Genomic DNA, 27165 nt, shown 5'->3' on the forward strand with positions numbered 1-27165 from the left:
AAAATGATTATTTGCAAAAATAAATATTCTTTGTATTATTCAATAAGTATTTTATTTTGATCAATATTATTCAAATAATATCAATACTTAAATTAATTTAATAACTCCTTTTTAAAATTAATATAATTTTGTTTAACAATTTAGATGGATGTTAAACCAAAAAATGTTTACATTGAACTTAAGGAATTATCTAACCAGGTGATAATGAAATACCCATTTGAAAAAAACTATGGATCAGCAACAAATATTGCAAGAGTAAATACGGATCAAATGAAAATTATAGCTATGATTAGGAATGAATATGAAAGAATCGAAAAAGTACTTAATGAATGTAAAGGTAATAGTCAATTTATATTTACATAAAAAAAAATAAAAACTAATATAAATATAAAAATATTAAAAACAGCAATCAAATAATAAGTGTCCAATTTAAATCTTTTTTTATGTATTTAGAGAAACTATATTTGTTTAATTTCCAAATATTTATATAAATACTATATAAAATATTTATTATTATGTTTTCAGAACTAGGAGATAAACTAGACCTGGTTCAATATTATTCTAAAGTGATGATTATTTTACTAGAAAAATTGAATATACCATCGAGTTTTTGTTGTTATTTAAATGATAAACAAATATTGAGCAAAATATTTGAGTATTATTGTAATGATTGAAATTTCATCTCAAAGTCAGTATTTTTAGATTTTTTGAATAATGAAAAACTACTGGATGATGAGAATGTATCATACAATAATATAATTGACCAATTAGATTTACAAAGTAATTATTTAAGCATTTTTTAAAACTATTTAAAAGAAAAAAAAATTGAATATTATTACATATAAGATAATGATTTGTGAAGGACGATAAAGTTGTAAAAGCTAATAATGTTATTTTTCATTCAACACATCACATGAGTAATAGTACCAACAAATCTTCATTATAAAGTTATTTAATATTTATTTAACCACATTGCAATAATAATAGTTTTCTCAAAATTATTCATTACGATGTGATTTTGTAGACTTTTATAAGAAAAAAAATATTATCAGGTTTTTCTACGTTGATGGAACCTTATTTGGGAAAATATTTGGATAATTTGGGATTAACTCAATGTACATAAGATTTTTTAAATAAATTTGAACTTGTAAGAATGTTTATCACTTAGTAAAAATTTGTGTATTACATTTTAAAATCATAAAATATATTACTGTATTATAACAATATTGCATCTCATAATAACTAATTTTTCAAATAAAGTGTGATATTATTTAATGTTATAATAAAGATTACAAGTTGGTTTTGATATTACACTATAAAAAGTTTTGAAAAAATTAATTTAACCATATTTTTACTTATTGTTTTGTAAAAATAATTTTATTTAGTACAATCTTGTTCTTATAGGTAGATCACAGTTTTCAGTAGCAGTGCCCGACTATACCCGGCACGATAAGTTTTTTATACAAAAGTATTACTTTACAAACAGTATAACAAAAAAAAATAAAAATTTAATTATGAAAATGAGTTATTAACAATTTAAAGTAATTGCTGGTGGTGAGTAGTGGATGATTCTATTTTTTATCACTAGTTGTTTCCGGCCCTACTCTTGATCACGCTTAGGTATAAAAATGAGAATAACTTCTAAATACTTAAACAAAAGTTATTATGAACCAGTAATTTTCTTAATTAGATTACTTTCTACTTTATAAGCTAGTCACACTTCTGAGTATTTATTACAGCAATCTAAAAATTCAATTAAGAAATGTGAAGAATATAATTGTAAGGTAACTAGTATAGTCTCAGACAACGCTGCAAATGTGACCAAACTGAGAAGAAATCTGTTTGAGGAATTACACAGAAAAGATAAAATAACTTATAGTTTTTCAGCCCATATATTGAGCTTACTTGCCCATGATATAGAAGTTTGTAAAATGTATTTTGTATTTGAGAATTTTTCTTAAGTTTTTTCATTATATTAATAAAGAAAATGAAAAAAAAATGCTTGTTTAATTTAAGTGTTTTAAACCTAAGCAAATGCAAAACAGTTGATTATAACAAAATGTTTAAAACGAAACAACCCTACAAAGAATTAATAAACACAACATGCTTGATTCTAAGATTTAAATTAAATTGGTTGAATGATACAGATATTTTGTTTTTGGCAGAAGGATGGCTGAAAGCAGAATTTCAGAATTTCTAAATCATCTAAAAGCTCTTGTTCTGATGGCAAAGAAGACGAGGAAAATTTTTTTTGTATGCCCACAACTTTAAACAGGCCAAAAAAAAAAATAAAACTTGACCAGCAATTAAATGATTTTTTAAAGTTTTCTAATTGTCGTTTAAGTATTCCACATGGTTATCCTAATGTACTAAAAGCTTTTATGCGTTTTAATGTTGGTCTTCTGCCATCAAGTGCTCCAGTAGAACGTTTATTTAGTACAGCAGGTTCTATATTAGTTGCAAAATGTCATCAACTAAGCAATAATATGTTTGAAATGCTTTTATTATATTTATATTAAACTTGTTTATTAAATTATAAAATTATTTTTATCGTAACTAACCCCTTCCAAAAACTAAGTGATAATAAATTTTTATCAAAAATTCTTTTTGAGGCTCAATTATGATAATTGATAATCTAAGCAGCATTTTGATAAACTGAACATAGGACGAAGAGAATCTTCTAAAGAGTACAAAGCTTGTTCAGTTAGTTCAGCTGCTACTGGGAGATTTGCATTCAAACGAGCCCACTCAGTCATTTGTAATAGCACAACATTATATGGAAGGTTGATTATATTCTGAAAAAAATAAAACATTTTTGTACATAAAAATATTGATCATTTGCAAGTGAATGAAATATAGTATACAATTTTTTTTTTGCTTAAATAAATAGAATGAGTAAGTAATCAACACTTATTTATTTAAGAAATTGTTTTAATTGATGGCATTATCTATCAAGTTTAATTTAAATAAATTTAAAAGATTTTTGTTGAGTACATTTTTACAAATTAAAATATAATATATTTTTTAATAATTACCACCAAATGTTGTTGAGACATGTGTGAGACAGCATCANTAAATGATTTTTTAAAGTTTCCTAATCGTCATTTAAGCATTCCACATGGTTATCCTAATGTACTAAAAGCTTTTATGCGTTTTAATGTTGGTCTTCTGCCATCAAGCGCTCCAGTAGAACGTTTATTTAGTACAGCAGGTTCTATATTAGTTGCAAAATGTCATCAACTAAGCAATAATATGTTTGAAATGCTTTTATTATATTTATATTAAACTTGTTTATTAAATTATAAAATTATTTTTATCGTAACTAACCCCTTCCAAAAACTAGGTGATAATAAATTTTTATCAAAAACTCTTTTTGAGGCTCAATTATGATAATTGATAATCTAAGCAGCATTTTGATACACTGAACATAGGACGAAGAGAATCTTCTAAAGAGTACAAAGCTTGTTCAGTTAGTTCAGCTGCTACTGGGAGATTTTCATTCAAACAAGCCCACTCAGTCATTTGTAATAGCACATCAACATTATATGGATGGTTATTGATTATATTCTGAAAAAAATAAAACATTTTTGTACATAAAAATATTGAACATTTGCAAGTGAATAAAAAATAGTATAAAATTTTTTTTTTACTTAAATAAATAGAATTAGTAAGTAATCACCACTTATTTATTTAAGAAATTGTTTTAATTGATGGCATTATCTATCAAGTTTAATTTAAATAAATTTAAAAGATTTTTGTCGAGTACATTTTTACAAATTAAAATATAATATATTTTTTAATAATTACCACCAAATGTTGTTGAGACATGTGTGAGACAGCATCATAAAGTTGTAATTGAACTTGCTGATATTTTGGATTATGTTCATATGAAAAGTACATTATACCATTTTTAGTTTCAATGTATTTCATTGTTGATCCTAAAATATAAAAATCTTTAGAAGAAATTTCAATAATCATTAATTAACTCTTTTATTTGCTTACCTGATTTCCCTACAGGTGGAAAATTATCTTTAGGGGTAACAAGGGGTTGTCTTTAAATAATTTCTTCCTCTAAATTTTGTTTTTCTAAAACATTTAAATAGCCAAGTTAAGTTAAAATATATTGAGATTGGAACAGATCTAACAGATAAAAGTAATAGGAGTTATCAGTTGATAACTCCTATAACTTTTGAAACAATTAATATTCTGATATAATTTGTATATTAAAATATTCATGTATTCTTGGATTACGTCAAGATCATATTTTTATTATTTGTTGTTAATAATAAAATGATAAAACAATTTTTTTTTAATTTAAAAGTCTGTTAGCTTCGATGCGAAGCAGAGAAGGTATTAATTTTACTATGATGTGTTTTTTTTTTTTTTTATGTCTGTTGTCACTTTTTCTCAGCTCTCACTGGACCGATTTCTNTTTTTTTTTTTTATGTCTGTTGCCACTTTTTCTCAGCTCTCACTGGACCGATTTCTTTCAAAAATACGTCAAAAGATCACAAATCGTATCTAGTTGAAGACATTACCCTTAAAAATTGAAAAAAATTCCCTTGTTCCCCGCAAATGGGGGAAATATCCAAAAAAATTACAAATATAAAAATCTNTAAAAATTGAAAAAAATTCCCTCGTTCCCCGCAAATGGGGGAAATATCCAAAAAAATTACAAATATAAAAATCGCTAATTTTCCAAATTTTTTCACTNAAAAATTTGTCCTGACATCTTATCTTCTATGTGCAAATGACTGTCGAAAATTTAAAAAAAAATGTAATGTTTGCGATAAAAATAACCTTTTATCAGGATGTTTTTTGTACTTAAAACTGCCATTACTTATTCAAAAATGAACAAATAAAAATAATATTTTTTTATACTAAAACCTTGGATATTTCCCTTTCCATATCCATATCATTNTTTTTTTATACTAAAACCTTAAATATCTACCTTTTATTTGATATCATTTTTTTGAAAATCTATCACTTAACCTGCTCATTAGGGGGGATTTAAAATAGTAATTTTTTTTACAAAAATTAACTTTTTCAACTTAATTTTTGAAAATGTTCTGGAAATACTGCGTCCTTCAAACATATAACAAATTAAAGCTTATTTTATGTACTACAAAATGAAAAAAAAAAATTTTCCCTACGACCTATCTTCTATACGCAAATGGCTGCCGTATTCAAAGATATGCAATTTTTGTATTAAAATTATGGGTTTTGTATTTTATTTTAATAGAAGTTGATTTTGATTTTGCAATTATCTATCAATTTTTCNTTCTATACGCAAATGGCTGCCGTATTCAAAGATATGCAATTTTTGTATTAAAATTATGGGTTTTGTATTTTATTTTAATAGAAATTGATTTTGATTTTGCAATTATCCATCAATTTTTCAAAATTAAACACTATCTACAGATTTGCATCGAAGCGTTTCTTATGATAGTGATTTGAATCACTTTCAGATTAAATCTATACTGGACCTAACTATGTAATGTCTCCAATATGCCGCGACCCCACTGTGCTACCGTTTTTTTAACACATTTCTTACAAAAATGAATAATATGTCTATACTAATTTTAGGATGATGATTGACTTACAAGTATTTTAATACATAGTGATTATGTAACGAGTTTAGGTACTGCTGATACTAGTGTATACAGATTGATGCCTTAACTACAACTCAAGAAATATCATTGATAATATTATAGATAATTATTATTTTATTTTTAACAATAATTGATTTTAGTTGAGCTGTTAGTTATGAATACAAATATTATTTTTTAAATTTTGTATTAGAGAAAACTTTAGGTTTAAAAATGTTGGTAATGATTTAATATGACAATATTATATTAAAATTATATAGTTTAAAGAATAAAATAATATTTTCAAAATCTATTAATGTTAATAATTATAGCTCTATTTAGTTTCTTTCATAATACTATTATATTTAATAAATTGAACAATTAATTATGTTAAAGAAAGTTTTTATTAAATATTACCTGAGTTCAGCTTGAAACATTTTTCAGAGTTCATTGTTTAGATTAAGGTTGTGATGTTGCACAGATTAAATATTCTTGATGTAAATACATTACTTGATCTGAGGTAAATTATTTTGAAATGATGATGCTTCTTCATCTATATCCTTATAAGATACTTCACCCAAAATTTTATTTACCTCGCAAACACTTCTTTCATCCTAAAATAATATTTCAATTAAAATTTATTTATGTGAAAGAAATTTTGTAAAAATTCTTAGAATCATACATTAACATTGTCTTTACTACTTTGAGTATGAGATGATAACACTTTACACGACTCCTTCCTCTTTTTTTTGTCTACTGTATTCTTTATCACAAAACAAATGATCATCTCTCTTTTTTAAAGAGTCTGTAGTTTCATGATCGTATCTTCTTTAATTTCAGTTTCTGACATTGAACCAATATTCAACTATACAATTTAACAAAAATATCTTAACATCATATATATATATATATATATACAGAATAGAACAGATCTAACTGACAACTCATATAACTTATGATCTACATAAAATTTTATATATATTTTTTTAAAATACATTTTTACAATATAGAACTAAATTTATATATAGATTTTATAGATAAATTTTAAAGAAAAATTTTGATACCAAAAACTCTTGTTTTAATTCAGTAGTTACGTTCATTCAACATTTTGAAGTTTGTTAAATTTTGATTTTTTTTACAATTTTCCTATAGTAAAAAATTTTAGTCCATATTATGTAAAGTACAGAAGTAAACACTTATTACATTATTTACTGGTAACAATACACAATTTCTTTTCAATGAAAATGATTAACATTTGAATAAGGATTAGTAATTGACATGAAAAAACTAGTATTAAAATTAAAATTATTGAATAAAATTATAAAAACATTGCCTAAAACATGTTGAATTTTTAATTAAATGAGTTCATATATCATAAATTGAAATGTGAATAATAGTGAATAAGTGCATTTATTACAAAATCTCCTAAAAAGGAATATCCCATAATAATACGATTACAATGATAGAATCACACAAATTAATAATTGTTATTATTTCTAACTTGGCTAACCATGGAACACTCGTAGTTGACATATGAAAATGTTTCTAACTTTAAAGTAATATGAGTTGTCAGTTAGATCCGTTCCACTCTGTATATATATAGATAAAGGAAATAAAAATGAAAACTATCCAAATCATACATATTTAAATGTGTTTTCTTATTTACACCACCAAAACTAGTTTCAGTGTCATCACTTGATTCATCATTAGCAGGTGGCATGTCTCGGTCTTCTTGAAGACCCATCTTATGCAAAACTCTTGTTGACATTTTGTATTAAGTGATGTTTAAAAGAAAAAAATTNGGTGGCACGTCTCGGTCTTCTTGAAGACCCATCTTACGCAAAACTCTTGTTGACATTTTGTATTAAGTGATGTTTAAAAGAGTTTCTTTAAATTTTTAATACTGTAAAAATAATTATAGTTTTTTTCTGCGAATAATTTTTTGTTTTGCTATATCCTATAGTGGATAAATGCTGAAAATGGTTGATTTTTAATTAAATTAATTGATTCAATTTAACAAATACAATTCTTAATGCCACAACTCACAAGTGTTGATTCAACTTTTTATCTTATCACGTAAAACAACTGTAATTTAATGGTTAGGGAATTAAATTAGTATATACAGTATGACCTTATACAATATTCTAGTTTATATTACAGTTAGAATAATACTATACCATGATACAAAAACAATGCATGCGTCATTTTGTCGATTTTCACGGAAACTGAAACGTTTTTGTAGTTTTTATAAGTATTCATATAGCTTCGATATGGCTAAAGTTGAAGAAAAAACAAATAAGTTCCAATTGAAGACGCCAAAGGGTACAAGAGATTATGGTCCTGAACACACAGCAGTAAGAAATGATGTTTTAAATCGAATTACAGAGGTTTTCAAACGTCATGGTGCTGTAAACATAGACACTCCAATTTTTGAACTCAAAGAAGTACTTACTGGCAAGTATGGCGAAGACTCGAAACTTATATATGATTTAGCTGATCAGGGTGGCGAGTCTTTATCATTAAGATATGACTTAACAGTACCTTTTGCTCGATACTTAGCTATGAACAAAATTAGCAATATTAAACGATACCAAATTGCCAAAGTATATAGAAGGGATAACCCTGCCATGACTAGGGGACGATACAGAGAGTTTTATCAGTGTGATTATGACATTGCGGGTCAGTATGATGATATGATTCCTGAAGCTGAATGTGTTTTTGTAGCAACAGAAATTTTGTCAACATTAGATGCTGGTAAATTTAAAGTTAAAGTTAATCATAGACTTCTACTTGATGGGCTGTTTGAAGCTTGTGGTGTTCCATTTGACAAATTTAGAACAATGTGTTCTTCAGTTGATAAATTAGATAAGGTATCTTGGGAAGAAGTTAAAAAAGAAATGGTAGAAGAAAAAGGATTAGAAGAAAAAATTGCTGATCAAATTGGAATTTATGTCAGAATGAATGGATCAACTGAATTAATTGAAGCACTCATTAAAGATGATTTACTAACAGCATCTAAATTATCTGTGCAGGGTTTAGAATCTTTAAAACTGTTTTTCGAATATATCAAACAATTGGGTATTGATAATCTTGTATCATTTGATTTGAGTTTAGCCAGGGGCTTAGATTATTATACAGGGATAATTTATGAAGTAGTATTGTTAGAAAAAGGTGAATCAATTGGAAGTGTAGCTGGAGGTGGTCGATATGATAATTTAGTTGGAATGTTCCATCCTAAAAATAAAACAATTCCTTGTGTTGGTATATCTATTGGGGTTGAACGTTTGTTCACTGTACTTGAAGCTAAATATGCCAAAGAAAACCAAAAGATACGCACAAATGAAGTTCAAGTTTATGTGGCTACTGCTCAAAAAAATTTAGTTAATTATAGATTAAATATTTGCAAAGACCTATGGAATGCTGGGATAAAAGCAGAACAATCGTATAAAACTAATCCTAAGCTACTAGTTCAATTACAGCATTGCGAAGAAAATGAAATTCCATGGGCTGTTGTTATAGGCGATAGTGAAATACAAAGAGGTGTTGTGAAATTAAGAAATGTTGTAACTCGACAAGAAGAAGAATTGAAAAAGGAAGATCTTGTAGAAGAAATATTTAAAAGATTGTCTATAAAAAAATAATATTTTTGCTATCATGAGTTGTATTTTCTTTGGTTCCTTACATTTTTTTACCAAAATGTCCAATTCATTTTAGTTAAATAAAACTGTTACTAGTGTGACGGATATTAATTTTTGTTTTGTATCATTACCTATTTTATTTTAAGTGCATAAATCACAAAAGTTTATTTTTGTTACAATTTAGTAAATTACATTAATTACTCTTAATATGTTATTTGAGTATAATTTTTTTTTTTTGTAATAGATGTACAGTTTAACAATTGTAAATTGTTAATTTTCATTGAGAGTTGTAAATTCTACAACTTTAAAAATCATGTACAGCTTATTTTTGTAATAAAAGTATAAAGTATACACGTTGGACTGTACACAATATACTTATAAAGTGAAGAGGTTAAGGATCCATTAGAGTATTTTTCCTTTAGATAAAATATAAATTTGAATAACCAATTGAATATAAATAGACATATACATTAATTCTTTTATACATATACTTTTATGATTATATTAGTACCAAAGTTGTAGAGGAAACATAATAATAGATTTTAATTATTTATTGAGACAAGAAAAAATTGATAATTTATTATTTTATTTTTAGACATCAAAAACTTACATTATGTGTATTTAGGGTTGTTTAAATAATAATTTGGCTTTCTTATCCAGGGCCTAATGCGTCATTGAGATTGTTGTAATGTTTGCATTTGATTTGGCTTGTTGGTAGTTAGGACGTTTGAAAAAATTATTATTAATGGAGTTAACATTAGCATATTTGCAAATGCTGCACTCATTGAGTAACTTAAGATGATCATATGTAATTTTTCTAAAATTTTAGAGGAATCAAGTTCTCAAATTTGTGCCTATGTAACTAGGGCTATATTTATGGAGGCTTAAGTAAGCACATTCTTGAGGATGGCATTTACTAAAATGACCTTTGTGTTTTCTCACTTTCATTAAAAAATTGTTAGTTTTTTTAGGATCTGCAAAATCATGCTTTTCCAGGACGTAAAATCTTGTATAATACTTAATAAAAAATTGGAAACATTCTTCAAAGTTGAATAATGTCTATTGCAATATCTATGAAAAAAGATATAACATACACATAAATAGTATTTTCAAACAAAACTTGCAAGTCAATGTGTATAATTAATTTACAATTTTTATTATAATAAATTAAGTAACTTTTAAAAAAATATAAAACATGAAAAAATTATAAATGTATAAAAATCAATATATAAATATAATTAAAACTTTTAGCATAAATTTAAATAGTTTACTTGGTTAATAGAACATTTTATTTACAAAATTTCCAATTATTTAACCTAGTGTGTTAAAAAATTGATATTAACTGATCACAACAAAATTTCAACAAAAAAAAAAGTTACTCTAATAATCAAGTTTTTAAACATATTAACTTTAATGAAATAACCTTTATTATTAATATTACTTAATTTTAATTAAAATTGTATTAGAACTTAAAGAAAAGTAACAGTTTTTCATGATTAATAGTTACATAATTTTATTGAAAAATATATTATTTTAATAATCTAAGTACAGATATTATATACAATTAAAAATAGATAATAAAACAGTAACATACATAAAAAAAAAGAATGATACAATCAGCACATTAAAAATTTAAGTAAATTACCTATCGAGTTTGTTACATTAATATTTATTACAGGTGCCTATATCAAATGTTAAAAAAAAAATAAAATTCCAAATATGAAAAAATAAAATAACAGTACAATATTACCATACTATAAAATAAAATACACAATTACTTATTTCTTTTGAAATAAATACTCATTCACAGTTTTTGTCATTTAGTTATATTTTTGAAAATAAAAGATTCTCTAAAATTTAACATTTTACTTCGATTTTTTATGATGGATGCCAATTAGTACCAAATCCACATGCTGTGTCAGAGTCAGAATCACCTGTAGTATCAGATTTTCTTTTTTCAGGCGATCTCTCAGTTGGAGCTGAAGCCCTTCTTAAGTAGTCTTGTGGTTTCTTTGATTTTCTTTTTTTGATTGAAACACTTTTAGGAGGGGGCATTCTTTTTGCATCATTCTAAACAAATTTATTGTAAAAAACAAATTTATAAGATAGATATAAAATTAAAAATTTGAAATTTCACAAAATTAATATTGTTTTTGTAAAATAATTCAACCTGTAAGTTGTCTGCTGAGCCCCATGTTTTATGAATTTTTTCAGTATTTTGCCCTCCAACTCCCAAAAAATGGCTGAAGGCTTCTGTGGTACGTTTAACCCGTACATTCAAGGAACCGATTCTCAAAAATCCTAAATCTTTCTCTATATTATATTAAAATAAACTGTTAATAAAGCAAGTACCACCAATTTAAAATCACAACACAACAAACTAACTACATAATAATTAGAGTAAGCAGGTTGAGACTTAATTACATACAGCTTACCTGCATTTTTGTGTTTCCGAGCGTTTAATTCTGCAAATAAACAAATTGTAAAGTAATAAAATTCACACTAATATTAACTGGTGTATAAAAATATGAGTTATGGCCATGACGTCATGAAATTTCTTAGTGGCAAACATTTAAAACAGCTTTAAAAACCCTACATATAAGATCCTAATTTATTAGAGTACTACTGTCTACTGTCACTACTACTCTACAATACCATCACCCACTTTTGAGTTAAAAATAAAAGTCACAAGTTTAAAAATTCTACCACTTATCATGCAGCATTAAATTAAAGACACAAGCAGTTTAACTTAAAAAATAGAAACTACAAACATCGCTCTTTTAAGTTTTACTTGCCTTTCCTCAGCCAGTAATAATCCTATAAGCAAAAAATAACAGTTTAAAATTTGTTTAATTTATCTTAAACTAGTATATAAAATAACAATGATGGCCTATTTATAATATAATATTTAGCATAATAAAATTAAATTGATAACAAAATAATGGTTTTAATAAATCAATCATAAACATAGGATTAACAGACTTATGTTTAAAATATATATATATTTTTTTACTACTACACAAGCAAAAACAATATTTTATTGCTTATATACAAATCAATATTTTAATTTTGTTGTAAAATTTATAGGATAAAATTTATAAATAGTATATGTTGATTTTACAAAAATTGAAAAGTTCAACATAAAGTAAAAATAAATATCATAATAACAAAATTAAATTAATTTTGAATTAATGAAAAAAATGTTTTCTACTGACATTGCAATCATAATTGATCATAGACACCAATACACTATGAGAAATACGAGTATGGATTTTTCATTTTTATTAGCAGTGGCTCAGCCTAAATTAAATTTCAGGGGTGATTTACAAATCTCTAACCCTTCTACTTGGCTGAACCACTGATAACACTAGTTTACAAATAAAAAAAAATTTTCTGACCTATGACTTATGATAGTCATTTTTTATGTAAAATCGTCCACTGAGTCCGAAAATGAAGTCCAAAATACAAAAAGTAGAACAGTTTTTGAGTTATTGCGAAATNATTTTAGGAAATTTGTTTTATTTTTCAATCGCGCATAACTTCTTCATTTTTTTATCAATTTTACAAAATAATATATCATTTTCTTTGTTATGTATTAGAGTATAACGTCTATTAAAATTATTGTTGATAAATTTATTTTTTATTGGTGTATTTTACGTAAAACTCTGAATTTTTTCTGACATTTTGAAAAAAATGATAAAAATTCAGTGGTAAATTCGTGGATAGCAAACGACAAAAAAGTCAAATAAAAAATTGTTTAAAATAAAAGTTATAGGTAATTTAATATTGTTTAATTTTATGTAAAAAAAATGAAAATCGGTTGAATGCAATTAAAGATATTTAGAATATAATGAAAACGTTTTTTCGCGGTACACGAAAAACGCTAATTTCGCAATAACTCAAAAACTGTTCTACTTTTTGTATTTTGGATTTTACATAAAAAATGACTATCATAAGTCATAGGTCAATTTTGTTGTAAACTAGTGTAATTGATATAACAAATAAAACATGAAAGTAGTGTGCTTAAAGCTATATGATATTTTAACGTATATTAATAATAAAGTACAACTTAATTCAATCACCAGAATAAAATAAGTTAATTGATATTAAGCTATAATATGATAAATGGAGAAATAAAAATAATTAGTTAACAATAAAAAAATTACTATAATTGAAAACAATAGACATTTACCTAAAGCACATGCATAAGTAAGATAAATATATTTCGTGCAACGACACATCAACAGTATAAATTGTGTTGAACTATTATTATTAAATACATAAATAATAAATTTGTAATAAATAAAATATTGAAGTTTGATAGCTTATTGTAAGTCATTTTATAAGTTGTGAATTAATCTATTGCAATTAATAAAAATATCATTATATTGGTTTACAAGTAATAAAATACTAGAATTATATTAAAAAATAATTGGTCAGAAAAAACTAACCAAGTCATAAGTATATTTTACAAAATTAATTTAAATTTATTTTTATATTAAAATTAATCTTTTTAACATGAAATGTAAATGCTTTGTAAAAGAGTATTTATTGAAATCGTGATGAAGAAAACACAATAAAATTTATAGTCATGAAAGAATATTAAAAATTGACTAGACTTGAAGTAAGAGATGTTTATGTTAAATTCGTTTTATAGCATAGTGATGATACAAGGAAGGCTGTTGGCGTGATTTAAAGTGTTTTTCTTTCATGCATTTAGATGAATTGGTAACATGCGAAAATGATAAGGATGACAGGACGTTGATGGTTTTATTGCGACGCTTTGGCCTAGGCAAGGAGTTGAACAGGAATTTTGTTTTTTCACAAGTATACTCACTGCGGTACGTGTCTGCTGATAGGCTAGTGTCTTTATTTGTCTGATACTGCCTAGGCTTACGACCGCTCCAGTCGCGCACATTTGGATCGGCTCCTATATGAAATATAAAAATAATAAAGAATTAAAAAAATCAATTTATTTCTTTTAAGAAATCAATGTTTTATTAACATGAACGATGATTATTGACACGCCTAGGAAAAAAAATTTGAGGGTGATAAATTAATTTTTCGTCAACAAAATAAATAAATTTATTTGCATAAGGTTTAAGTTCAAGTTGCGTAATATGCCATCGTGTGAAATAATTTTTGAATCATTTAGTTACATTAAGAGTCGGAAGAAAAACTGCGAACTTTTATCTATTGTTCATAAGTTTTTCACCTCTCTTAAGTATAATCGAATTTGGTTATTCATAATAATAATATTATTTTTGTTTCGTAATTTTTTAGAATTATTTTTATAAAACACATTATTTAGCTTAGGCGTATTATTTAAGGCGATTAACTAATAATTTAGCTAATTAAATAAAATATAATTTTGTATTTTTAAGTTTAATCTTAATTGTTTAGATTTCACCATTTTCACCTTTTCTAAACGACATATTATGTTAGTATGTTAAAAATTAGAAAATTTTAAACAATAAATAAATAATATTGTACCAATAAATATACAAATTAAATTAACACATTATGATTACCATAAGACTCTACTAGTATTTTGTAAACTTCCTCGTGGCCAAACTGCATTGCAATATGACAAGGTGTATGTCCCTGTATTATAAAATGATAATAATTATTAGATATATCAATAGAATATTAAATACAGAGAATGATCAAAACAGACTGGACTGATGCAGAAATTAGGGTTTACTGTCCATATAATACACAATTATAAAATTAATTAAAATTATGAAAAGAAAACCATAAAAATATGTGTTGTAGATTTATTATCATTTGATCATATGCAACTTTTAAATGAATATTTTTATAAATTGAAAAGACATTTTGAGTGTTTTTATTCCAAGTTCTATTTTGATTTTGCATTAATATTATACAAAAGACTACCATTCAGATGAACAGCATTTACGATAGAAATAGGGTGACAAAAGAGTGTATAAATTATACTTAACGCAAGTGTTATTTAATTCGTTGTGTCCCCATATACCACGAAGTGTCAACGTAGAAGGGTTTATTCAATATATTTTATGGAAATAATAAAGTGTCATGAAGGGGTCAGCGAGTGGTTCATACGATTTGTCTCGCACACTTTTTGATTTTTCAATCGTTTCATAAACGATTCATGGATACAATTAAATTGCAAACAGATGTCGTCAGCTCAGTGGAATATAAGAGCTATTGAATGAAAGCAAAACAATAAGACAGAGGATAGCAACGTCAAGGGTTATGTAAAAAATAAAAATGACACAAAGGTTTAAATTTCTCTCCAAACATTGGTAGCCGTTCGTCACACTTCTCAATATTGAATGTTTTTTAATAGCCCAGTCATTTAAATCATTCTCGACTGTAAAAATATATTAATTTTACTTACACTGTTCTATAATTGTAATTTGTATCAATTGTCCCAGTACATAAAAAAAAAAAAAAAATTAACACGATTAAGTATAGCATAATTTAATTGAAATAAAATTATTTCCATAATTTAATATAACAACACCATTTATAGTAGTCTTCATAACATTCCTGACTTGATAAGCAGCGTTTATAAAGATTAGACCTAATACTCTTATAAACTTTTATAAATGTACAAATCTTCTCATAAATAATCAACTATCTATTATAGGGGTAGGCAATTAGTTTGTATAGCAGGCCAGATGGTTAACAACATTTTTTTTTTTTTGAACAAAAAAAAAAGACAAGTACAGTCCATAAATTTATTAAAATTGGATAAAAATAAAAATGTATATATATATATATATAAGTTGTATATATACTTATATATACAATATATATAAAATAAAAAATATACTGTGTCTATTAGGCCAATTTTTTGAAATTTTTTTACCCTCTGATATTCAATAAAGAAATGAATCATCAATAAAAAAAGTACAATGCACGAATAAGATAACTTCATTTTTAAATTTTTTTTTCATAATAAAATATTTACACAAATAATAGGAATATAGAACTCATTTATGTATCGAATTACGCATAAAAGTCATATTTATTCAAAACTAATAAAAAATAATTTTCTAAAAAAATTATCTGGTTGCTGCATTATATTACCTACGTCAATCAAGCAAGTTGCTCTAGATATACAGATACAATAATAGAAATGAAAAATACAACAACTGGTGTTGAATATTTTTAGAATTTGTAGCAATTTATTTTCCCGTGAAGTGTCAGATTTTATTACAAATTAAAAAAAAATTATACGTTACAAAATTATTATTGTAAAATATTTAATGTAAAGTATTTGCAGAATACTAGAAATATTACAATATGAATGTTATCATACAGACATTAAACGTTTGCCTTATAACCTAATCTTAAAATTAAAATGTAAAGCTTAGGGCTGTATAACAAATAATTTTTGTGATTCCCTGAAGGTAAAATAACTGTAGCATTTTTATCTACTAAATGATTGAAACTTACACGACTGTAGATATGATAATAATAGTTTTCAGTAATCGAGAATTTTGAGGGATGTACATTTATTTTAAATACCAACATATTAATGCTAAAAATATATTTTTCAAGTATTTGGCGTTTTGTAATTTTTAATATATTTGAGGATATATAAAGAAGAATATTACAATGAAAAATGTTAGTATTTCAAATTTTTGGGAGCCAACTTTGATTCTTTTGTGTTGAGTATTATGTTTTATTTAATAAATAAAATATAAAATGATTTTTAATTTGATATAATGATGTAAAAATTATTTATAGTAATATTCGAAAATGAATTCTACCCAAGTATGATGATAATAAAACATTAGGGCTATAAACTATGATTAAAATTATTGTAATATGAGATAATTTTTTAAGTTAAAGTAGGAAAAAACCGAGTAAACAAATTATTATAAACCGTGAACTAGGTAAAAGCAGTCTTAAAAAAGAAAGATGGGCACCCAGTAATTACTCGAAAGCAGGGTACTGGGCACTTTTCTACTACATACTAACTGTATGTATTAAAGTACTTGTAACTCAACAAGTACTTATCCTAAATTTATTATCGTTTCATCAAAAAAATTTTAAAATTTTGAAAAAAAAAAAAGAAAATGAAAATATTTTTTTCTTATTAAAAACATTTAATAAAAAATATAATTTTAATGTAGTTCCAAAGTGAAAAATTATTAAAAATAAAAATCCAGCACAAAGTAGTTGTGATATAGTGAGTTATTTGGGGCAACTATATATGTAACAGTCATTAAAATGATTGACATACATAAAAAACACTTTGATGTAGATCTGCAGATAGTGTTTATTTTTTAGAAGGAATTATTGAATTATTCCAAAAGTAACATGAGTACCTACTTTTTTAATTATATCATGATTAAAAATTTTAAGAATTATAAGCATTATAAACAAAAAATGATTTTTCAATGAAATAAAAATAATATTGATAATTTTACGATCTTCTTACAGACGACTCATATAGCGATTATATTTCATACTCAATATAAATATTTTGAGTATAAAAAAGTTTTTTTTGTATATTTCCATAAAAAATTTTAAAAAAATAGCCCTAATTTAAAATAAAATATTTTATAAATATAATCAATTCATTAAAGGGTAATAAATAAAGGTAAATAATTTAAATTTGCTTAAAATTAGTTGAGTTTTTCTTACAAAAAATTATTAAATTTAATTGTTTCAATGTTTCTAAATTGGAATATGGTTTACTTCGAAACATTATTTTTTGTAGAGTGTCGTGTAAATAAATATAAAACAAATAATTGAGATTTAGCAAAATGTAAGAAACATTTTTTTTATAATTTTTTGATATTTATTATTTATTTTTATACAAAATTTTTGCTTTTTTCGTAAAATTCGTTTAGGTTGGAACAAAATTTTGTTACTCTTTGAATAATTATTTTAGACTGTCTAATAAATATCAACTTCTTGAATAGAAATTGTATATATTAACACTAAAGGTAAATTTTCCACACCAATTTATTTTAATCCGTTAACAATTGAAAGTAGTATGAAACCACTAGTAGAGATTTTCATTGTTTCATTTAAATATATCTAAATTGGTCTTAAAATTTTTTAACTTATAAATTTTAAACTTCATAAAAATGTAAAATAAAAGAAAAAACACATTGTGAGGATACCCACAAATATCGCTTAGGATGTATAAATTTTATTGAACTATTCAATACTTCAATGGTTATAAAATATAATTGCATATGTAATTATGAAGTTATTTAGTATCAAAATTACTGTATAGGGCGATTGACTGACTATGCCTCACGAATTTTCTTTAAAAATATTAGTGTTATCACATATGTGATTATTTTATTTGTTAAAACCTTGACAAGAAAAATAAAGATTCAATCTTCATCCCTGAACCCTTAAATCAATATCAAGTTTAGTTTTTCAAATAGTAACCTAGATTTTTTTTATTAATCTTAATTAGCATAAAAAAAATTTTTTTTTTAAAAAGAATCAATTTTTATATACTCTAAACGCGATATCACTACTTAATGTTTAGGGAATTTAACAAATAAAACAGTATTCGGGTAAATATAGAAACATTAATATTTAGTGTAACAATAAGAACTATCGGTGTATTGTATTTAAAACAGATCACCATATGGTTCATAGTAAAGCCACAAATTCACTGACTTGGGTTTTATTATCAACCGGCAGACCTCTGCGAGGGAGTTTTCGTTGGCGACCTGTACAGTTCCTGTTTTGTACAATCACAATAGTAATACTATTACTATTAACCAGAAGCAATTATCGATTTAGGACCCATAAAACTTGTGCGTCTTTTATGAATCAACGTTAATAATACTTACGTCCCCTAAACTTTAATAAATCATAGCTCGCTGTAATTGAATTAATTAGAAAATATTTTTTTAGAACATTTTTTTTTAAACTAAATCTAATCTAGTTATATAAAAAATAAATAGGATAACCATTTGAAAATTGAAAGTTGATACTGATTTAAAGCATAAGGGATGATCATAAAAATGTAATTTTATTCACTGAGAAGCCTAAGATAGAAACATAATATTTCACAAAAAACAAAAAAGGATAACTCTTACATTTTCAGAGTTAATTTGTGAGGAATAGTTAATCAATCACTCTGAACATATGAGTGTATATCAGACCTTAATTATAATACTTATAACTTTTAATACAATTATCATTTTTTTAAAAATAATTATTCCCTTCATACACTAAACTCATAGTCTAATTTTTATAATTTATCAATAATAAGAAAAAAATTTATATTTTATTCAAAATTTTGAAATAATCTGGGATATTTTAAAAGAAATCGTTATTTCTTAGAAAAAAATTTAATAATTTAATTTCATACATAGATTATGCTTGGATAGCGAACAAATTATAAGCACACCAATACAAGCAGCATCCACCTTCACTATACACCCAATATCTTTGTATTAAAAGACTTGTTCTAAAATTATTATCGATTCCCTAAAATTTTTTGTAAGAAGAGGCAATTTTAAAGTTTAAAAAAGTAGACTATTCTCAAATTACTCTGCTTTATTTTTATAATAGTGATTTTAATCGCTGTCAGATAACATTATACTTGACCCAACTATGCTACGTCTCCACTAAACCACGACCCCCCCACTGTGCTGGCGTTTTTTTTAGTTGATATCATATTTTAGTAATAAAATGGATTCCATTATAGACTTTTTTAATTACATTACTCATAATTTAATTTTTTTTTTGATCGAATATGCAATTTTCAAAATTGACAAATGTGCAAAAATAAAAGTTTTAATTAAAAAAATATTATAAATAGGAATAGAGCAAACAGTGATAGGATGTCTTATTATATTTCTCAATAATAAATATAATCTTATAGAAAATAATGATCCATAGTTTTACTTCTATATCTCCGAATTTTTTGAAATATTTAGAAAAATATTAAGAGTTTATACACAATTTTTTGGTTTTATTTTTCTGGGGTTTCTTTTTGTGTGTTACTAAGCATCATAACTCCATTTCTAATAAACCGAATTTTTTCTAGAATATGTCAAAAAATTACAAAACAAATTTAGTTAAAACAACCAGGACCATACTTTAGAAAATGTCTCCTCTATACTAAAAATCAAGGAAAATGTCCCAAAAAAGTTGTTACAAATACTCAATGTTGATGTTTTTTTTATTCAATTATTATTGAAAAAATTTCCGAAAACTGGGAGTATAAATGCGAACATTTTTTTGATTATACTACAGACAAGTTACACGTTAATATATACTAATTTTTTTAAGAGCTATTATTAAATAATGTTATGATTTCTTTCAAAATGTTTGGGACTGTATTAAATTAAAATCATTTTCTGTACTATCTATACAAGAAATCTAAAAAAATTTAACTTCTGGTTTGTATTTAGAGATTTTCGATATAGAAGTAAAATAATAAATAAAAATGTAACAAAAATTTTTTTTTTAATTATTGAAATCAACACGGTTTTGACTTCATAGGAAACATCAAGCATTGTTTCTAATTCGAAATAAATAACACAATTCATCTAGTAAGATTATATTAAAATACGAGTTCCATTATTATAGATAATTTATAGATAAATTTATAAAAACTTGGAGATAATATCGCAAAGTGTTATTTACCTAATTATTTAATATCAAAAAAATAAAAATACATTAGTGATACCTTAGTTTAGTGGGAGAAATATCTCTATAATGTATATGATTAAGAGACAATAAAATTAATGAATTAAACTTCGAAAGTAATTATTTTTAAAACCATTTAAGGAAGAAAAATTTGAATGTTATTACATATAAGATCATGATTTGTGAAGCACGATAAAATTGTATAAGATAATAATATTGTGTTTTATTCCACACATCTTATGAGTAGTAATTTCAAAAAGATTTATAGTTAAGTTGTTTAATAATTATTTAAATACTTAGCAATAATAAGAATTATCTCGAAATTATTCATTACGATATTTTTTTATTTAAATGAATATCCATTAAATAACAAGATTTTTTAAGTATTATAAGATGTAATTGATCTTTCATTTTAAATTTCGTCATATTTTACTATTTTTAGAAAAATATTATGTTTTACAGTATAATTTGCGTGTACGCTCAATATATGATGTAAAAAAGCAAATACATATTTATATTTCATAATATATTAACGTGTAAAAAAAAAATAGAATTATATGATTTACAAAGCGTATGAAAAAGATTGATTATATTGAATTTTACAAAACAATTGTAATTTATGTATTGGCCTTATTTTAACAATAAAATGTCAATAAGAATATAGTATTTAAGAGTTAAATTTTGTAGAGTAATTAAAGATTTCATTTATTTAAAATTTGTTTTAAGTAATATTATTTTGTTTCTACATTTTGCTACAATCATTGAATATGACTTTTCAAATCAGAAAGGTATTTATCATTTTATGCAGTTTAATATCAGTAATGACTTCTCCTTCAACAATAGAAAACAATGAAGAAGCTAGTTCATCAACGGTAATTTTATTTCTATTTTATTAATATTGATAAATTTCAATTCAATACATTAAAACTAATAATATCATGTAATGAAATTGATGAAATATAATATTTTAAAATTTGTATTAATTAAATTATATAATTCAATCTTATTTCGAATATTTCTTTCATTCACATATTACACTATGCAACGTAAATGTATTGATTACGTCGTAGATGACACAAAAACTTAATTCTTATACTTACTGTTAAAATTATTGTTTATACATAGAGCGAGTCAAAAATATATGACAAATCTAGTAACTATTGAATAAATAATCATTGTACAGTAATTTTTAACTTAGATTTGAAGCTGAGAAAGTATTAATTTTACCGTGAAGTATTTATTTTTATTATTTTGTGTCAATCAACACTTTCTTTTCTTCTATAAGTCCAATTCCCCCAAAAATTGTTGAATATGTAAATCGGTATAATGACTTTTTGAGATATTTGTTTTAATTTCTAAAATTAAGGGGTTTTTTCAATATTTGGCGACTAAAAGTTCAATTAGATAATAATTAATAAATTACAAAGTTAAATTATTCAACAAGGTAGTTAAAATTATTGATTATTAAAATTATTTCAAGGTTTGATACTATTATATCAAACCTTATTTGAAAATATATACTTAAAAAACAGTAGAAATGAATGATATTTATTGACTTTGTATCCCGAGAGTTAATGAGTTTAATTGAATATGGAGAAATTTGATTTGAATCTTTATATTTGATAGATGGGAATTTTTTTCAATTGTTGAGGGTAATATCTTTAACTAGATACAATTTGTCATCATTTGACGTATTGTTGAAAAAAATTGGTCAAGTGAGAGTTAAGAAAAATTAAAGATAGACACCAAAAAAACCACATTAATACTTTTAATATGATTTTTGTACGTATCGTTGAAGGAAATTAGTTCGATGAAAACTGGGAAATATTACAGTAAAATCATATCATTAAAATGGTATTATTTGATTATTATATACTAATAAATATTTTTCTAGACCAAATTTTTACGCTGATTTTAAATCTGAAATTAGATCTCCTCTTTTATGAGATCATTTATAATTAGAAAACGAGTTTTAATATATAAATGAGTATTTATATTATAAATACTCATTAAATTTATTATAATAAATTAAAATAATTAAGTAAAAAAAATGTTATATTTATTTTTAATATGTTAAAAATGAATTGTGCGAAAATTCTATTCAAAATGTAATACATAACCTATATTTTTGGTCATTCAAAATTCATTTTTATGAAAGTTAATAATTAAAAAATGTTGAACTTTTAAACACTATTTTAGCTTGATTTGAAAGTTGAAATTTGATACCATTAAACAGAAAATTTTATGAGGATTTAAAAAATCGTATTTTTTTTAGTATGATATGTGTTTAGGAAGTTTAGTAAAATTACTAAATAGTAATTAGTCGAATTATTTAGTAAAATTTTCTATTTAATCATGTCATATCTAACTTGCAAGTTGAGCTAAAAAAAAAAAATTATGGTAAAAATTTCAATCTACTTTATTGAACATTATTAATTTTAAACTTTAAAGGATCGAAATAATTGGTGAAAAAAGATATTTTGAACTGAAATTTTCATGGATTATTTTTCACATATTTCAGTTAAAATCAATAATAATTTGAAAAGAAATTTTGTTTTTGTTTTTAATATATTTTTTATGTGTAAATACTCGTCTTTTATCATTTAGTAATATCATCAATTATTTATAATTGAGTAATAATTAATAAGATTCAATTGAATTTCAGATTTGAAATCAGGGCAAAACTGGGTTTAGAAAAGTATATATTGGTCTAGGAAGGGAATTCCTTGTAGACCAGTGAATTTATTAATAAATAACAAACAATTTTTTTTTAAGTATTGCATCAAGACTTTAAATTTTTATATACGTTTGCAATAAAAGTAATAACTACTTTATAATTTTTTATAATTTCTCCGTAAAAATTACAATATTATAATACTATTTTACTGTGATAACGTTTTTATTTTTAACAATTTTTGAATTTTTATACTTATATTAAATCATAATTTGTATTATTTCCTACTAATAGTACTTGTGTATGTGTACTACTTTTGCGTTACACGTCTAATCTATTTATTTAAATACTTGTAATTTTAAAAGCTTTTAACCTAAAGTTGTTATAAACTCATCAAAATTGCTTGTAAAAGTAGGCTAAAAAATAACTTATTTTGATTTCAAATTAATTAAAAATTCATAAATAAATATTTTTTTTTATATTAGACATAAATAATTAAAATAATTTTCCTATTAACATAGTTTATAAATACAAAAATTGTTAAAAAATTAAAATGACATGATTATTTGCAAAAATTAATATTTTTTGTATTATTTAATAAGTATATTATGTTTTGTTCAATATTAGTCAAATAATAGATAAACTTAAATTAATTTGACAACTCTTTTTTTAAATTAATACAATTGTGTTTAACTATTTAGATCGATATTGAATCCCAAAATGTTTACAATGAACTTAAGAAAATATATAATCAGTTAATAGTTAAATACCCATCAAAAAAAGATAAATTATCAGCAAAATATACAAAACTATATACGGATTCAATGATAGTTAGAGCTATGATTCTTAATGATAATGATTTAATCAAACAAATACTAAATGAATGTAAAAGTAATAGTCAATTTATATTTACATAAAAAAAATTAGTGTAATATATAAACTGCAATCAAATAATAAATGTTCAATTAAAAAAACTTCTTTTATGTGTTTAGAAAAAATATATTTGTTTAATTTCCTAATATTTATATAAAAATTATATAAAATAATTATTATTATGTTTTCAGAACTAGGAGATAATCTAGACTTTATAAAATATGGTACTATAGTCAAGGATATTATGGAAGAAAGATTAAAAGATCCATTGAGTTTGCATTGTTATTTAAATAATGATGAAATATTGATGAAAATTTTTGAATATTATTCTAATTATTCAAAATACGTTTCAATGTCAGTATTTTTAGATTTTTTGAAAAATGAAAGACTACTGGAAGAGAATGAATTATACAATAATATAGTTGACCAATTAAATTTACAAAGTAAATATTTAATACTATTTAAAAGAGAAAAATTTGAATATTATTACATATAAAATTATAATTTGTGATGCACGATAAAATTCTATAAAATAATATTATGTTTTATTTTACACAACATATGAGTAATAATACCGAAAAATTTTCATTGCAAAGTAGTTTAATAATAATTTAACCTCTTTGCAATAATAATAATTTTCTCGAAATTATACATTACGATGTGATTTTGTAAACCTCTATTGGTAAAAAATTATTTTCAGATTTCTCTGAGATGATGAAACCTCATTTGCGAAGATATTTGGACAATATGGGAATAGTTCCAGATGCAAGATTTTTTAAATAAGTTTTTCTTTGTATGAATGTGTATCAATTACTAAAAATTTGTGTATTACATTTGAAAATCATAAAATATATGACTGTATTATAACAATATTACACCTCATAATAATTAATTTTTTAAATAAATTTTAATATTACTTAATGTTATAATAAAGATTATAAGATTGTCTATGATATTACACTATGAAAAGTTTTGAAAAAATTAATTTAACCATATTTTTACTTATTAAATGTTTTGTTGCTTTGTAAAAATAATTTTATTTAGTACAATTTCGTCCTTAGAGGTAAATTACAGATTCTGATAACAGTAACCAGGCTATGCCAGGCACGATACGTTTTTTACACTGAAGTATTACTTCACAAATAGTATAACAAAAAAAATTAACATTTAATTATAAAAATGAGTTATTAGAAGTTATTATCAACTTAAAGTAATTACTGGTGGCCAGGAGTGGATGATGCTATTTTTATCACAAGTCATTTCTGGTCCTACTCTTGATCACGCTTAGGTATAAAAATGAGAATAACTTATAAAGTACTAATACAAAAGTTGTTATCGACCAGTAATTTTCTTCATTAGATTATTGTCTATTATATAAGCTATTTAAATATGTATGTTACTATTTAAAAAAATTAAGTTGACACAATTTAAAGTTTTAAGGGATGATTATAAAAAGTAATTATTAGCTGATAAATCAAGAAATATATGCAACTAAAAGAAATCAAACATTTTTTTTCCAATATAGTATTTATTTTGAACGTAATCGAGTGTGCACACACAAAATGTGTCTAAATAAAATCTATGCGCAAATATTATCGCCATATATTATATTATATGAGCGCCAAAAAAAAAAAAGAAGCGAATAACTTGATCTAAACAAATAGATTTCAAGGAAAAATTTAGGGTACCTTTAAAATGTTTTAGCATTTGCTAATTTTCTAATGTTTTATTATATAAAATGATTTGTCAATTAATTAAAAAATTTGATGTGAAGTATACTTGGGAGTGACTTTTTTAATATATGTAGATGGAAGTATCTTCATTTAGTATATGTCGATGGTTTACCATTTAAAGTTTCCTATGTTAAAAATAATATAGTATAATAGTTGTTAGCCATACAAATTACTATAAAGTTCAATTTTGTTTTTGATTAAACATATTTTTTCATGTTTTCTTATTTTTTAACGTGCTCTCTAAAATTTTTTGCTATATTTTAATAATAATTATCTGTAAATGAAACAGCACCTCTCGTAGAGAATATAACAATTGGTCGTCATTGGTTATCACTAACTAACTCTTTGTTAATATAATATTTTGTTATTACAAATATTATGTGGTTCCATGACTATGACTCACGAAATATCTTCAAACATATTTGAGCTAATCATTATTATTATTATTTTTTTAACATTAATGGTTATTGGCTAAGTTATTATATAAGAAAAAATTATTTCATGCTACCATTTTTTCTAATCTATACTCGTATTAATTTTGAATTCACCAATGACAAATTCAATTTATTTTTATATTTACAGAAATATTTAATTGAAAAAATTGTTGTTTAAATTTGTTTTTAATTTTATTCTGACTAAATGTTGATTATTTGATTTTTATTAGTTAACTATAATCCATTAATGTAAAGTAGTTTCTTGTCCATAAGGACATTGACTATGGGAAACCACGTGATAGATATTTAATTATATGAAAATATTATATATTACATTATATAAAACAATTGTATCAGACATATGATACTAATATAAGATATTAATATTTAAATAAAGTTATTGAGTCTAATATCAAAATTTAATATATTAAAAACTACATTTCATCAAATTTTCAAAACATTTATATGATGTTGTGACAATGTGGCTCTAACATATTTCAAAATATATAAATTAAATACTATAAAAATTTGATTATAAAATTATTTTATCAATGTTCTATTTTTCTGAGATTTTTGAGTTATTGTGATAATGTGGTT

General features: G+C 23.7%; 4 protein-coding genes and 1 long non-coding RNA gene across 12 annotated transcripts in view; 3 read left to right on the forward strand and 2 right to left on the reverse strand.

Moving 5' to 3' along the window:
• Window positions 1-1166, forward strand: part of LOC126894444 (uncharacterized) — a 7644-nt gene extending 6478 nt beyond the window's left edge. The window contains exons 2-4 of one of the 2 annotated variants that reach the window (XR_007701399.1): window positions 145-337; window positions 526-780; window positions 1053-1166. Coding sequence is in view for 1 of the 2 variants with exons in the window: in XM_050665490.1 (XP_050521447.1) it covers window positions 145-337; window positions 526-674 (342 nt within the window). In the remaining variant the exon portion in view is untranslated. Of the gene's footprint in view, window positions 1-144; window positions 338-525 lie in introns of both variants that reach the window. The other variant, XM_050665490.1, reaches the window with a different exon arrangement.
• A 33-nt stretch (window positions 1167-1199) lies between these two features.
• On the reverse strand, window positions 1200-7383 carry LOC126894449 (uncharacterized). 4 transcript variants are annotated; one of them, XR_007701403.1, is made up of 7 exons: window positions 7229-7383; window positions 6271-6453; window positions 6006-6202; window positions 4003-4086; window positions 3808-3938; window positions 2562-2795; window positions 1200-2474 (listed from the first exon to the last, which is right to left on the reverse strand). It is a non-coding gene; the product is annotated as an uncharacterized LOC126894449 (long non-coding RNA). The 4 variants fall into 4 exon arrangements; XR_007701404.1 differs by lacking the exons at window positions 1200-2474; window positions 2562-2795 and adding exons at window positions 3252-3567; window positions 5604-5679; XR_007701402.1 differs by lacking the exon at window positions 1200-2474 and having other exon boundaries at window positions 2486-2795.
• Window positions 7384-7404: 21 nt separating this feature from the next.
• LOC126894406 (histidine--tRNA ligase, cytoplasmic) lies at window positions 7405-9337 on the forward strand. Its single transcript, XM_050665424.1, has one exon. It carries the CDS (start codon window positions 7715-7717, stop codon window positions 9227-9229), a length of 1515 nt encoding a protein of 504 aa, XP_050521381.1. The 5' UTR covers window positions 7405-7714; the 3' UTR covers window positions 9230-9337.
• A 1009-nt stretch (window positions 9338-10346) lies between these two features.
• The window catches only part of LOC126894407 (ankyrin repeat domain-containing protein SOWAHB), a 75184-nt gene continuing 58365 nt past the window's right edge, over window positions 10347-27165 (reverse strand). For 2 of the 4 annotated variants that reach the window (XM_050665426.1, XM_050665425.1), the window contains 5 exons: window positions 14758-14830; window positions 14064-14156; window positions 11662-11691; window positions 11397-11539; window positions 10347-11296 (listed from right to left, as the gene is read on the reverse strand). In XM_050665426.1, the coding sequence (XP_050521383.1) occupies window positions 11105-11296; window positions 11397-11539; window positions 11662-11691; window positions 14064-14156; window positions 14758-14830 (531 nt within the window). In that variant the 3' untranslated portion in view covers window positions 10347-11104. Of the gene's footprint in view, window positions 11297-11396; window positions 11540-11661; window positions 11692-12021; window positions 12044-14063; window positions 14157-14757; window positions 14831-27165 lie in introns of all 4 variants that reach the window. The other 2 variants (XR_007701395.1, XR_007701396.1) reach the window with 2 other exon arrangements.
• LOC126894435 (uncharacterized) lies at window positions 21492-25402 on the forward strand. Its single transcript, XM_050665480.1, has 4 exons — window positions 21492-21726; window positions 24230-24419; window positions 24593-24844; window positions 25102-25402. Exons 1-4 carry the CDS (start codon window positions 21622-21624, stop codon window positions 25182-25184), a joined length of 630 nt encoding a protein of 209 aa, XP_050521437.1. The 5' UTR covers window positions 21492-21621; the 3' UTR covers window positions 25185-25402.

Source organism: Daktulosphaira vitifoliae, unplaced genomic scaffold (assembly GCF_025091365.1).
Source record: "Daktulosphaira vitifoliae isolate Bord-2020 unplaced genomic scaffold, ASM2509136v1 Scaffold_1, whole genome shotgun sequence".
NCBI lineage: Eukaryota > Metazoa > Arthropoda > Insecta > Hemiptera > Phylloxeridae > Daktulosphaira > Daktulosphaira vitifoliae.